This window comes from Cinclus cinclus, chromosome 1 (assembly GCF_963662255.1).
Source record: "Cinclus cinclus chromosome 1, bCinCin1.1, whole genome shotgun sequence".
Taxonomy (NCBI): domain Eukaryota; kingdom Metazoa; phylum Chordata; class Aves; order Passeriformes; family Cinclidae; genus Cinclus; species Cinclus cinclus.
Genome location: NC_085046.1, coordinates 20,051,545 through 20,066,433, shown reverse-complemented (window position 1 = coordinate 20,066,433; position 14,889 = coordinate 20,051,545). Strand labels below are relative to the sequence as shown.

At 38.8% G+C, this 14,889-nt stretch overlaps 2 protein-coding genes across 4 annotated transcripts in view; both read right to left on the bottom strand.

Moving 5' to 3' along the window:
• The window catches only part of CUBN (cubilin), a 143,119-nt gene extending 139,621 nt beyond the window's left edge, over positions 1 to 3,498 (bottom strand). The window contains exons 1-5 of the mRNA XM_062494545.1: positions 3,380 to 3,498; positions 3,075 to 3,204; positions 2,666 to 2,758; positions 1,646 to 1,684; positions 766 to 867 (exon numbers count right to left, since the gene is read on the bottom strand). Coding sequence (XP_062350529.1) covers positions 766 to 867; positions 1,646 to 1,684; positions 2,666 to 2,758; positions 3,075 to 3,204; positions 3,380 to 3,498 — 483 coding nt within the window. The remainder of the gene's footprint in view (positions 1 to 765; positions 868 to 1,645; positions 1,685 to 2,665; positions 2,759 to 3,074; positions 3,205 to 3,379) is intronic.
• Positions 3,499 to 11,725: 8,227 nt separating this feature from the next.
• The window catches only part of TRDMT1 (tRNA aspartic acid methyltransferase 1), a 28,602-nt gene continuing 25,438 nt past the window's right edge, over positions 11,726 to 14,889 (bottom strand). For all 3 annotated transcript variants that reach the window (XM_062507608.1, XM_062507616.1, XM_062507641.1), the window contains one exon: positions 11,726 to 12,670. In XM_062507608.1, the coding sequence (XP_062363592.1) occupies positions 12,570 to 12,670 (101 nt within the window). In that variant the 3' untranslated portion in view covers positions 11,726 to 12,569. The remainder of the gene's footprint in view (positions 12,671 to 14,889) is intronic.

The window sequence follows — 14,889 nt, the reverse complement described above, 5'->3', positions numbered from 1 at the left end:
TGAAACACAATAACAAAACTTGATTTTCCAGCTGTTCCTGTGACCCTTGCTATCAGTTAGATGGATAAAATATCTCAGATGAAGAAGCATATAAACAGCACATTTTTGTCATCCCCTCACTTTCCAACTAGAAAAAGACTCAGAAAATTTTCTTATACACTGTTTCTATTAGGAAAGCACATCAAGTTTGACCCAAATCATGCTGGGATAACTTTTAAGTTGAAATTCTTTGAGAAGAAGATATAACATTTCCAACTCTGGTGCACATAATAGCACTATTAAAGCATTTGCTAGTAAAATCTCTCTATTTAAAAAATTCAGAATTGCAGTGATTATTTATACCCCGTTTGTCTTATTTGTTTAAGACTGAATAAAATCCATCCCTTCCCCCAGCTTCTGTCTATCCTTGTGTAAGGTCGACAGCAAGGCATGCAGTTCAGCTCAGTGCTCAGCAAAAACCAGACTAATTCTCAGCTGTGGGAACTGCCAAGAATCACTGACTCCACGAGCCAGTGCCTGCGTGTAGCAGCGCAGGGTTTGGCCCAATGCTCTGGGCTTCTTTTTTTTAACACACATGTGTATTGATATTGTTGAGAAGCAAATGTAGCTCTCCATCCAATGAGTGATACTGCTGCTCTGCTGTTTAGTGTATCTCACTCTATCCTCAGCAACCCTAAATGCTGCTCTTCGTGGCAATCACACTAACCTAGATGCAGTCTTACAGTCGAAACACACACTCTGTAGTCGAGGAGGCTAAAGACTCACCTGCCAGCTGCTGGGACAGAGGCAAAAGAAACCATCCAGTGAGTTTACACAAGTCCCTGAGTTTTTACAGGGGTTGCTATTGCAAGCTCTTCCCTGGATGTCCTGAAATGACAGAAAAGAGTAGAAAATGAGGTTTCTGCTTAGCTGGTGTTCCACTAGCATTTATTTTCAAGACAGATCTTTTCTTTTTGTTTTGTTTTGTTTCCCCATAAATTCTTTCTTGAATTCCCCCTCCATTTTTTTTTTCAGCATGGTTGGTTTGTAAAAGTTATGAGCTATTTCACTTATCCCTGTACAAAATAAGGATGCTGTGAATGCTCACACAGAGAATGGCCAAGCACTAGGACGAGAAAAGCCCTGTAAAACGTAATATTAATAAAGACTGTTCTTCAGTAGCAGACTGGGAGTCTAGATGGAGGGTTGTCTTGTCTTTTTGATTCCATGGGTATTTCATCTGACAATCGTTTTTACTGGCACCTGTAGGTGTGGCTTGACACAAGCTCACTGAAGAAGCTGGTGACAGCTGAAACTTACTTAGTTTCAGCACAATAAAAATCCACTTTGAGTTTCTGGTCTTTATCTTGACAGACCAGTGAAGGAAAAGTTTACTTCTTGGTATCTATTTGTTGTTCTTGAATGTACAACTGTTTTTCCTTTAAGAAATGCAGGCTTCTACACAGTTCATATTTTGAAATAAAGCATATCACCTCCTCCACAAATCTTGGTGCTTTTTTTTACCTCCTGTTACCAAAAAAAGTTTTCCTGAGGAATGCATGAAAGGAAAGAAATAATCTAGCTGTTTAATCATTGAAACCTCACTTTATTTACTTGGGGCTGGGATTTTCTTTTCTAATCTCTAGTTTGCTTCCCATTTACTTACCTGCTGTAAGCTTTGAAGCTTGTTATCAAGACTCAGGATCTGCAAAAGAAATGTGAATTGCAGTGGGCTTAGTATGAGAGTGACCACAGACATACTTGCTGGTTACTGGTAAACTCACAAAATATTTTCCTCTGAGTAAAGAGAACAGCTGGTATGTGAAACCAGGTGACAGTCAGATACAAATGAGGCCCCATTCACTGAGATTTTAGTGGGTTTAGCTGCTCAGAAAATGATAGTTTAAATATGTCCCAGCTTGGAGCCACAAGGCACGACTCAGTCTTGCAAAGATGTATTCAGGTGCTGAAAACTGAGAATGTGAATATTCCTGTGGGACAGATCACATGCATTACAAGGACTGAGGTCTGCAACAGAGCACCCAAAGCCAAGAAAAGGCTCTCCACATCTCAGGGGGTTGTAACCACAAACAGCAAGCTGACACTGAATCAGAGAATGTGATGGATACATATTAGAATAATTTCCCAAAAGGACAGTCTCTTACACTATAAAATATTTTCCTATCAGGAACTTGTGGAAACACTGTAACAAAAGACACTTAAATCAGACAATCTTTTAAAAATTTTCTTATGGAAAAAAGTTTTCAGGAGCAGGGAAGTGACAAAACTACGGCATTGGTCTTTTCTTTCCACTGCAAGCCCCTATAGCCCATTTAATCTATGGAATGGGATGTCTGTGTAACAACTATGAAAACATATATGGTCAATTTCCAGAATTTATCCATAAGTATTAGAGGACATAGTCAATACAGATGCTGGCAATGAACAAAGAGCCACAGTAACTGGAAATTACAGGGGAATTTATAGAAATATTTCAATTGTCTACAGAGTTACTGAGTAAGTATCTCAAAATTAAACACAGACTCCAAGCTGATATTAGAGGGACTCTGCTCCAGTTCCCTAAACTAGGTCCAGAAATACTAGAATGAAACAAGTTTTTTAATATTATTGTGAGGAATGGAAACCTGGGAATGCTGGAGGAGGACAGCATGAAGGTATGGCTCACCTTGGAGGTCAGCAGAGTAATCTGCTGGGATACATTCTGCGAGGCACCACTGGATTTTTTAAGTTCTTGAATCTCTGTGCTACTCTCTCTAACCTAAACAACAGAGATAATGTGAAACAAACTTTGACTTTTCAAAAGCTTAGGAAAGTTTAGTCCTTGCATAACTTTACTATTATAAAGTCCACTTAAATACAGAGACTTCTACTAGATACACAGTTTAATCTTTTCATTATCATTTGTGATGACATGATTACTTTACAAGTCTGCAATGGCTCACTTTCATATTAGACTGCTGATATAGATAATATAAAATAAAATACAAGATGCATCAAACACTTGTGAAAACATTTTAACTATTAATATGTAGAAATGAAAATTAAAATATATTAAGGGAAAACAATTATATCACCTGACTAAAAAGTTCTGCAAGGTCTTCTTCATTAATTTTTACTTTCCCCAGTGGTCCAGTTCTAAATTCAATATTTTTGCTGGAGCCAGCATGGAACACTAAATTACCCTGCTCAGAGGATAAACGAGGCCTGTTGTGTTGGGGGAAAAAAAAAAAAGAAAAAGAAAAAGAGAGAGAGATCATTTAGTTATACATATCTGCCAAAGAATATGTAAAATAGAACTGTAGTAAAGCCATTCTGCTCTCATTACCAGCACTTGCAGGCCACCATATCAACAAATGCATTTGAAAGCTATGGTACTTACTGCTCATCATAAGTGGCTCTTTTCTGCCTCTTTTTTTCATGTTGGTTTGGGTCACAGCTCAATCCAGTAAGTAACAATAACACAACTACAAGCCCAGGAGCAGGAGGAGCCCAAAGCATTGCTCTCCTCCAGCTGTCCTGCACTTGAAGTGAAACCTCCAGTGCTGGACTGGGCTGTTGTGAGCCCAGATGCCCTTTGCTCTCACACAGCTCCTTGTTCACAAGGTGCCCATTCTGCTGCTTTGTCTTGCAACAGTGAACTTTATCTCAGATACCTTAATTAAAGATTGACAGCATGCAAATCCCCTAGATATTAAATGCATTTTTCTCCTTTTGTCTTTTGGGTTCAGGAGGTTTGAGAGATCATTACGTGGAATCTGCCTGTATTTTATCACTATGTCTTTGCCCTTTGTACAGCTGAGCACCCCTGTGTCCCTGAGCACCCTCTTATCTGCAGAAAGTGCTCTCCCACATGCTGCACCACAGGGATGAAAGAAAGATTATTTGGCAGCACTAAAGAACCTAAACTGTTACCAAAAAATCCCCAACCCCAAATGTAAAACCCACAGTGGCTGGCAAGGAATATTTGTATTGGAAGAGAAGCTTCCAGTCAGTAATTTACTGGGCAGATGACACAAACAAGTCAGCAGTACTGAACAGCATCCCATAGATTACAACAGCAAAGTACAATTTTAACTGATTATGGTTGCTCTGACTCAAGGGTGACTCAGATGCTGAGGCTCAGGCTGTTCTGCTGAAAGCCATGAGAGATTCTGTGTCCCACCTCCCCTTTGTTTTTGCCAGTCTCCATATTCCCTTTGCACAAGACTGCTGTGCTTTATTTTTCCTGCTTAGAGGAGCTCTGTGTGTGTTTTCTGTCCTCATGCTAGGAGCCTCCTGATGTCCAGGTCCACCACCATTCTTTTTGATTTGCCTTTTTGCTTAGTAGACACTTTATTCAGTCTGCTCACATTTCAAAACTCTACTGAGAAGAGTAGCAACAGCTGTAGCTGTAACACTAGCATCCTTGAAGCCCCAGACCTTCCTGGAAACCATGGAGTCCTGCACTTCCTAAACCTGCCCATTCTTTCATTCTGCTCCAGTTTGTACTTGTTACCTGCAGATGTCCCACAGATATGTGGAACCTGCCCTGGAGCTGAGGGATTGAATGAACTCTACAGCTTTCACAGATGGAAGCATTATAAGCTCAAAACAACCTGGGAAGAAATTGAATGCGGTGACGAAAAAAAACTAATGTAATCTCAAAAAGAGACAGATGCACATGAGAACATGAATGTGAAGTCAGGATGGTTAATGTTTGTGATGCTGCCACAGGTAACGTAATCTTCACTGTGAATACCACAGTGTCTTAGGCTGTATCAGCTGTATCCCACCATCTCCCCAAAAACTAGATTTGTATTATATTTTATTATCTGTGTTTTCATAAACTTACCTTGGAATTCAGAACAGCACCAGCCTGCTGACCACGACCCTTGTGCTCCCACTGGCTGTGATGCAGGTAACCCAGCAGTCACTGCTGCTGCCCAGGGACCTGGAAGTGCAGTGGTGAAACTCCTGCTGAACGCACGGGAGACAGCCCATCCCATGTACCTACTGGTAAAGTAGAAGGAGGACAGCTCTCTGCAGCAGGGAGTCTATCAGCTGCTCCTGCCAGAACAGAGAAATGTGAGGAGAATTTTCCATGTGTTGCCCTTTACCAACATGAGGGACAATATTTTCATAAAAATACAGAATTGTGTCCTTAGTTGTTGGAAATATGACTGCTCCATTCAATCCACATGAGCTATGTTTTTTTATATCAACTGAGAATCTGTCCCTCCACCTTTTTTATATTTACTATTAGGCTTTTTGCTCTGAAACCTCTGTTCAGGACAGCATAGACAAATTATCAATATTTCTGTCCAGTCGACCAGACACCTTCTGCCTCTGGGTATCCTGGTACTGTGCATTAAACTGGTGCTCATTAACATTCTTCCTGGGAAATTTGAAGTCTGTCTGGTAGAGATTTTTTCTCTTTTTATTTTGATTTTATTTATGCTTTAACAGTGTACTGAGTTTGTGTAACTGTCAGTTGGATGTCAGTTTGAATAAACTCTGGGCCAACTACACCTGCACTCCATAGCAGGCTGGCTGAATGTCTGTATACTCCAGGAACTTACTTTCACAAAGTCCATTGTATGCTGACAGTTTCCATCCTGGCCTTTGGCTGTGGCCCACAAAATCCTCTCTTTCCTCTATTAATTTCTTTTGCACGCTGAGTATGCATCGCCCCTCTCTGCCACCTGTCAGCCTTTGATTCAGGGTTCCCTTTCCAGCTAATTAACAATAAACCAATAACCAGTGAGCAATAAACCATAAAGGATGAAGACAGGGCTGGTAATGCAAGAAACAAGAAGAAATTCACCTCTTCCTGCAGGCTTTGTAACCTAGAAAATGGTTGGCCTGAGGACCAGCTGATTTTGACTATGCACTGATTATAGGATGGAAAGAGAGTGTTGGACACCCACCTATTACATGACACACTATTTTCCATCTCACTAGACCTTCCATTATTTTAGTTAATTTAGTCTTTATTCCTAGTGAATGCACTTTAGGCTGGCCAAATTGAGAAATCTATAAAACTTCTCAAGGAGAGAAATAGGTCCACACCTTCTAATTTTACTGTAATATATTGGATTGAGACATCATTTTTGGAGGAACATAATGGAAAACAAAAATGTCTGGCTCAAAAATAGGGGCTGTTCTTTCTAACAAGAAGAGTTGGCATGAACCTCTCCTCCTGGGACAGGTCATTCATTACCTTCCTAAGATGAAGGTGCAGAAAACAGCTCTAAAGAGCATAGGTTGTGTACAGATTTGGCAAGAGTAATGGAGTGTTTGTCTCTAATTCTGGTTGAAGTTCATCCTGTACTAACAGGGACTACAATTTACCACCATTTTGTGTAGCTGAGTGAAATGAAATGGTGGTATTCTTCTATTTCTCCAGCATTGTGTGCCTGCAATGCAAAGAGGCTGGTGTAGAAAAACTGTTGAGCCAACAAGAGTTGACTCAAATCATGGCCAAAAATTCAATACATGTTAATTACTCCTAGGAAGTAACTCAAATGCATGGACATGACATGAGTTTTTGACAATGTTACCTGTTTAAATGGAGGAAGAGCAGCAATTGGTGTGAATCCAAACCTGGCTGATTTTTTAATGGAAGAATAAAAAACAACCCCTTTTTTCCCCTAGAGATGCAAAAAAAAAAAAGAAAGAAAAACCAAACCCTGCTATTCAGTGTTATAACTTTAAATATTTGCAAATAATTATAAATCCAGTCCATTGCTGGTTAAATGCTGGTTAAAGCAGAGCACATTTACATAAATTTTCCCTCAGCTAAGCTCAAACCTCCCAGTACTTCTATCTTCACTTCCCTGGATCCTCTTTCTAATAGTACTCTAGTGTTCAAAAGTGACACAAAACACATGAAGTTATACTGTTACCTCCATATATTTGTGCAAATTCATGGTGTAAACCATGCTCCATACTGAACTCAGCATTTCCCATGTGTCCCTACAGCTCTGAGACAACCAAGCACGAAGTTAGTAACAGGCCCTGTGCACTGGATCAGCAACCATGGGGTTTACATCAAACACGGGTGACTCTGAAAAGTAACAGAGTTGCTGTTCCTTACCTATAAGCACCTATCATCAGTTCCTTCCCTCCCTTCATGAGTGTCTGGAGAGTTCTATGGCCACAGCACCTTCCCCAGGGGCTGCAGCTGCTGCAAACCTTCATTTCCCACATTCCTCCTTCAGGATTTATTTTTTTTTCCAGTATTCTGCCCTCTGACACCTGTTTAAGATTCTGCTTCCTTAACACCACTGATGAAGTTCATAAGTTGCCTGCTAAGTTAAACTACCTGGCCAGGAAATTAAGTTTTTCAGATTTTAATAGCAAATTGATCTACTGTCCAAAATCTCCCTGGATTCCTTTAGCACAAGTAAGATTTAACACATTATTTTTTACTTTCCTTATGATACTTTCTAGTTCTTCTTTCTTTCTGGTTTTTCCTCCTACACATTATTGTTTCTATAAACTACTAACCACTTTGATGATTCCTGTTCTCTATTTCATTCTTTTTTGCAATTAGGTTAATGAAAAGCTTCCAGTCAGTTGTATTGGCTTTGTTCTTTTCTATTGATTATTCCAGTCCTTTTAACACATTCCAATTGCTTTAACATACACTGGAGTTATTTTTAGGGACTTCCATTTGCATAGCCACCCTTCTTCACTGATAACCCTAAAGCCATGAATGAACCTGGCTGCACAACCTCCCTCAGATTCATTCTATTCTGTACTGCTGGCTTTTACCAAGAAGCTCAGCCCCAGCTAAGTCTGTGAAGTGTTTGCTGAATGTTGATGCGGCAGTTACAAGTACTGGCATTCTGTCACCACACAAAATAAACAGTAAGTGCCATCATCCTGGGCTAGAAAAGATCTATGCATGTCAGTGGATCATCCAAGTCACTCTCCAACAGTGGCCAAAAGCAGATAAGAAATGAAGGGTACAAAAAGGGGTGAGTACATCCAGTGCCTCCCCTAGGTACTCTCTTGGCCTCCAGTTATTTGCAGTTTGGGAACTTCCTTCAGTCAGAAATCTACTTATTCAGTACTCTCAAAGGATTTTTCTTGCATGAACTTGTCCAGTCCTCTCCTTCTCCACAAGCTTCACCTTATAACACAAGTGCAAAGAATGAGTAATGCCATATGTTAATTGTGGTCAATATACAGTGAAAATGCTAATAAAATACTAATTCTGAGAAGAATCCCATTTTAAGTGCATTATTTGTAAACAGAATGAGATTAGTTTATTTTTTTAAAGCATATATGGGCAAACATTTGAACTAATCAAAGCTATTTATTGTTATCTACATATGAGAAAAATATATCAGTACCATCAACGTGCTTTGCTTCCAAGTGCCAGGTGGCAATTTAAAAAATATTTGAATTAAAAGAGCCCAGTGCATGGACAAAAGTACAAGACAAACAGGCTCTCACTGAAGCTGGGATTTCAGGATGTATTCCCACATCTAAAATCAGAGACATTTCTCCCTGGAGGAGATTTTAGGAACGTTTTTGCTGCAGTTTCCCAAATCCTAGTAAAGGGCATCCAACCAGAGTGGCCTGGTTGGATCTGACATTCAATCCAATAACTGTCTCACTAAAAGTGTTGTGTTCCAGTTGATTTAAACTCTTCCAACTCTGCTTTTCTTTCACCAGAGCTCTTACCAGAAGATTCCTCATCCAGCTTCCTCCCACTATCAACAGGACCAGTTGGAGCAAAGTCAAAGAGAATAATCCAGTTGTTTTGCCTTCACAGACTGCCTAGCCCTCTTGGGCCACTATTTTTTTTTTTTAATAGCTATATAAATTCCCTAAAACTTACAATCAACTAAAGACAAAAATAATATAAATCCTGTCCTGCTCTTTGCAATAACATTTGAATTGACATACTATCACTACTAAGTATTTCATAAACTTCCCCTCATGAGGTTTTAACACTACGATACTCAAATTTGCACAGGCAAAGGGAAAATGGTTACTGGAATTAAATTTTGGTTCTGTGTCTACTTTTTATGGTTTCACATTATTTTTCCTTGGATATTTCTTTGACCAGTTCAATTTTATACAATATTTACATAAGATTGCTCAGAAATGCCTACTGCCCTTAACCAACTACTACTTAATCTCCTCCTAATCCTTATTAATATCTCATATCCTTTAAACACCATGCAGAAAAAAATACAGCACTTAAGTGGTTGTAAACACATAGGAAACAAAATATATTAAACTGCAAAGGAAAATACAATATAATTCAGTATTTATAAAAGAATTCAAGTGTTAAACTTTAGTATTAACAACAAGCAAATAGAAGAGCCAAATGAAGAGCTGAGAATTGAACAGTTCATCCTTGAGACCTAACAAATATTTTCTAAATTTTCCATTTATTTTAGAAATGTGTGACAACTGTTAAAACAGAATTGTAGTCATTGAAGCATTGGGCCTATTCAGAGTTCTATTGAAATATCTCTGTCAAAACCCAAATGGGCTTTCCTGTCTAAATTTAAGAAATGGCTATCACCAATCAATGTTATTTTCCAGACTGTAATACAGAGACTCCTGAAAATCCTTGTAATTCTCCTAGGAAGAATCAGTCAAAAAGATTAAAAAAAAAAAAAAGAGATAAAAAAGACATTAAAAAAGCCTATGGCCATGAGCCTTACATTCACTGCATTGAAGGATGCACCTCCACTTCAAGCTTCAAAAAATAATAAAACTCACTGTGTAAAAAAAAATTGTATTTTAGTAATTTTGCTGCTAGACATGAATATAGGGAAATGCTATTCATGAGTATAGGGAAACCCCAGACTAACTCAGATACAAACTAGCTGGTATAGGGAAGACTTCTGTAAGTCAATCTGCAAGCTTCAGAAAAGACTACATAAATGTAACATCACCAAATATGACACCCTTTTTCTCAGTGGAAATTCTCAAATTTGAGGGAACACAACCACATGACTCAATCAGATAATGAAAGATAATTATGACATGCAAATGAATGAAGTACAAAATCAAATATCAGATTCTGGGAATCTCCCTCCCTTTCCAAAGCTGTTTTCCAGATTTTACTTCTTCACCTTTCAGCTGCTTTTGTAATCACATTTCATTGCTGTGAAAATGCTTAAGCTGAAGTTGCAAAGTACAGCAATGATGTAGGCTGCAAAGTACTTAGGATTAGAAGACTGCTTGGAAAAGGAAGCAACATCATCATCAAGTGAGGTCAAGCAGGTACAACCCAACAGAACTCAGTAAACCAGTCCATTAATGACAAACCAAGGGGATAAGCAGCAGTCACTCAATTTACCTGCACCAGTATTACAGGGTTAGCAGGGGTAAAATACACAGATTCATATTTACAACCCTGAATTCTTTAATTATTTTTTTTTCTTCAGAAACAGCTCAAATTAGCAAACAGATTCAGTCTTCACAATCACATTGAATTAAAATTCACTGTCAATATGTAACAGGCTCTGTATTACTGCATCAGTTTTAGGTGCAGTTAGGTAGGTTTCAACTTACATTTCAACACTGCTAACTTACAAGTGGAATAAAAAAAACAAGATATGTTCTACACATAAAGGATTTGAAAATTAATTATTAATAGTAATACTTTTCCAAATATTACTACAGTGAAGCAGAATGAATGGACTATTTACATGATTTAGCAGAAAGAAATTCCAATTTATGCATCTATATCCTTTGTTTTCATACCAATGTTTGGAACATATTAGATAGCAATAGATCTTCATACTACCACAATTCTCCCAAGAACAAGATCATACAGCTACTAGTTATTGATCTGGCTGATAAATCTACACAATAACCTTTGTGTATATAGGTAACCATGGCTCACTGCCAAAATCACACCTGCTCTTTGCAGTTTAGTAGCCAACACAGCAGTACTTTCTTGCCATTTTAGTACTACAGGCGACCAGGTGAGGACAGAGGCCAACCTCATCCTTCTCTAGGGCTTCGTCCAGAGAACTTTCAGGAGAAACCATTTCCATTTCTCTTTTACAGCTGAAAGAGCCCGAGTGGTAAATATGTCCTGCAGATTCAAAAAGGCTGAAGTAGGTCAACCCAAGTTCTTCCTGGTTTAACAGTCCAGAAGCAACATGCAAATCAAGACTGAATTAAGAAGAAATACGCAGGAGCCAGCAAAAGATAAAGGTGTGTGAATTTATCTACATAAATTTATTTTGAAATTATTTTCAAGACTACAGAGTAGCTGCAGTATCTCTACAGCAGCTCTTCTCTCTATGGTCTTCATTGTCTCCTGTACTACCAAGCCCAGATGGAACATACCATGACTGCTCCTGTCATCCCATGGGTGGAGGGGAGAAGGGGAAGAAAACTCACTCATTTTCAGGACTGGCAACTTTAACGTACTGCTCAGGTGCACAGGAACTATGAACAACTACAAAATCCTTCTGTCTTCTGACACATAATCTTTCTAAGGATGCTTACCAAGTATCATTCTCACCTCCTCCCCACTCAAGCTATTTTTAGATACCAATGGGAAAACCCCAAGGAAAGATAACAACTAGAACTCATGCTTCTTTAGAGGGCTTTCAGTTTTCCCATCATTTTCTCTTTTATTTCAGAGGTGCTGAACTCACAGGACTTGATTGCAAACCCACTGAGTCCAGCCCCACGAGGCGCTGTGCAGCAATGGCACTCGGGATGGCCACACACAGTGGTTTCCTCTCAACACACACTCCTAACCCCAGTACTACTACCAAGATTTGTGAAGAAATTTTCACAAGAAGCTCATACAATTTTTCTCCAGATCTTATGTCACACAAACCTAAATGTGGAGCTTTAAATTTTTTTTAATGTCTTTTACACATCGGTCTTTGGCAAGGAGCAATCATCTTATCCCAAATAATGAGAAGAGAAACAGGTAAGTTATTGTCCGACCTGTGATAACCTTGAAATATGTTCATTCAGCTGCACCTAAACAAATCATTCCAGACAAATACAGTTGGGTTCCAGAATCCTACAAGTATTTAAAGAAGAGAGAACCATAAAGGACAACATTATATCTTAAAAATTGTATATAAAATACTGAATTTAATAATTTCATGAGCTACAAAAATCACATCAAAATTTTAGATCATATATACAGTAAATCTTTTCAGAATGGATCACTTACATTTAAAGATGAATACATTTTACACATAGAACTTGGTCTCTGCACCTAATTAAAACAGCTTTGACACCATTTCACACAGTACAGAGAAAACGGTTTTAAGGTAAAAAAATAAAATAGTTCTATCCTTTCTGATTGAAGTATTTGTATATGCTGTTTTTCATTCTGTAAACAAAAAAGAACATTTAAATAAAGCAAAAAAGTTCTGTAAACTGCCATTTAAATAACACATCTATACAGTTCAAATTCATCATGAATACAGGTTATTAAAAATATATCAAAACTGTTCAGCAAAGTATCTGGACAAATATCTTAGTAAGCTTTGGTTTTTGTCCAGGTTCCATCAGCTTTCTCATAAAAGATGGATGTATTTTCTGTCACCGATCCATATGCATCAGCTTCAGGTTCTAAATTATTCAAGTAGAATGGAGATCAATTTTGCCACCACGTGTACATTGAGGCTGTTTCCCAGAAGACGATAGCATTGCTTTACTGTTACTTTTTCAGGAAAACCTAAAACAAGAACATATAGTGCAATATCACTAATCTGGGGTTTTTTCTATTTTTTAGTCTAATTTTCTTTTCAGTGAACATTTCTTAGTGCAGTTATCACAGATTGAAGCAGGATTCACCCTCCCTCCAGCCCCTCCCCCCAGCCCCTCCCCCCAAGAAATTCACAAGATTAAAAATTCACAACCAATTCATTGGATTTGTATCAGTTCTTCTATTACCAATATTGTCATCTCTAAGGTTTCACAAGTAGTTTCAAAACATTCTTGTATTGCATAACTGCTGCTGATCTACCATCCCTTCAGAGAGCTCAAAACATCCAGCAGTCTTCGGGAGGGGCAGCAGCACTAAATCCCTGCACAACTGCTACTCTAGATAACATCCACAGAAGAACATGGCCACAGCAGAAATAAAATGGGACAATCCTGCAGATGGACTAAACTGCACTTCTCACATGTACACATGATGTATACTTCCCACATCATCCCCTCTAACAGCTCAGGCAAATCACAAGTCTCTCAGTGCAATACACCACATGTACAGATTAAATGATGAGGGATCAAGTGATGGGATCAAGCAGATGAACAATTTTCCATGTAATTCAATGCCGACCCCATTAAACACACTCAGAAATACAGACAGCATCAGAAATGTCCTTCCCATAGTAAGTGCATGGCCTGAGAGAAAGAAGGGAGCGCCAGTAAAAAAATGACACCAGCCTAGGTATTGTGAAAGCACCATGTTGTGTACTGACTACCAAGCTCCTGAGAGAGAAGCAGTTTCAAGAAGCCGGCTGGTCTGCTCTGCCCTTGCTTGCACTCTTACCTTACCCCAACTGTGAGGTAAAGTACATTTGCTTCAACCCGAGTGAAAGATGAAGGGCAGTGGTGACTTAACTGTTAGGGTAATATAGTAAACTGCTGAAACTTGGCCACATTCAATTATTTCATCACTCCATAAGAAACACCCAACTTTGACTAGGAGGTCATCACCACCTCAACTAGCTCAGAAGCACAAGCACACTGTGAGTGCAAGTAGTGACATGTATGCTCTGAAATGTTCACAGCTCTTCAAAAATTTTGTTCCAGAGAGAGCTCAGGAGAGAATGATGGTTATTGAGCCAAAGGAGGCTCTGAGGAGGAGGTGGTGTCTGGGAGGAGTTGTTCCATCCTTCTCTGCCAGTTATTAATGCCTCAAATGTGGACTGCTTTGGTAAACACATCTTCTGCCAGCTCTATCCGCTCTGCCCAGCTTCCTGGCACTCATACTGCACAACCATTCTTCTGTCTTTGGAACAATCACTTGCACTCCCACACACACTTCCTTACATAGAGTTTTCAAATTCCATCAAAGAATAAGGTACAGAATAAAGGCATTTTAAAAGCATACATGAAAATAACTATGCATTTATGTATATTAAATGTATTATATACACACACACATGCACTTACGGCCCAAGAAGCCTATCTGAATTTTGAAAATGTCAGAATTTCTCCTTCTACCTTTTGGCAACCAAAAGCCAAGAATGAATTTTCAGAACTCACAGTCTCCTTTATTCCAAGCCTCCTCCCTCTGACTGTTAACATTGTCTTGTACTTTCTACCTTCTTAGCTCCAGAGTGGCCTAAATCAGAAGGTCATATCCAACAACTCCCCATATGCTGGCACTTGCTGCACAACTCTCACTGTAGCATTTATGTCACATACAGCCTGAGGACACTGAGTTCTTAACAGCACGTATTTCCCCACCATGCTGGCTTTTATTTCCTAAAAGCTTGCATACACTGGTAATAAGAAAAATGAAAAACACATCCTGACATTACTCTCATGAAAGTGGGTCACAGGTGCAAGAATGCTCTGTTCACTTTTAATGATATTGCTGTGGGACCCACCAGAGTGACTAAGACAAATGACTGCAGTATTTCATTGAACTATAGTGCAATTACTACTTATACATTTAGATGTTAAAAGCACAGATAAATCTGATCATGTTAAGAATGAACAATGACTTTAACTCTGGACCTCACACATTAGAAAAGGCCATCAACTTCTTAAAATGCAGAACCATTTAGACAACCATGTTTCTTCTGATGATACTGTAGCTGCACTAGTAACAGAATCTGTTACAAAGTTCCTGACAGTCTGTTCACATAGTTTTCAGCTTATAGTTTCTTCACTCTTCAGTTTCTTGGACCAATAACATATTTGCAGTGAGTACAATTC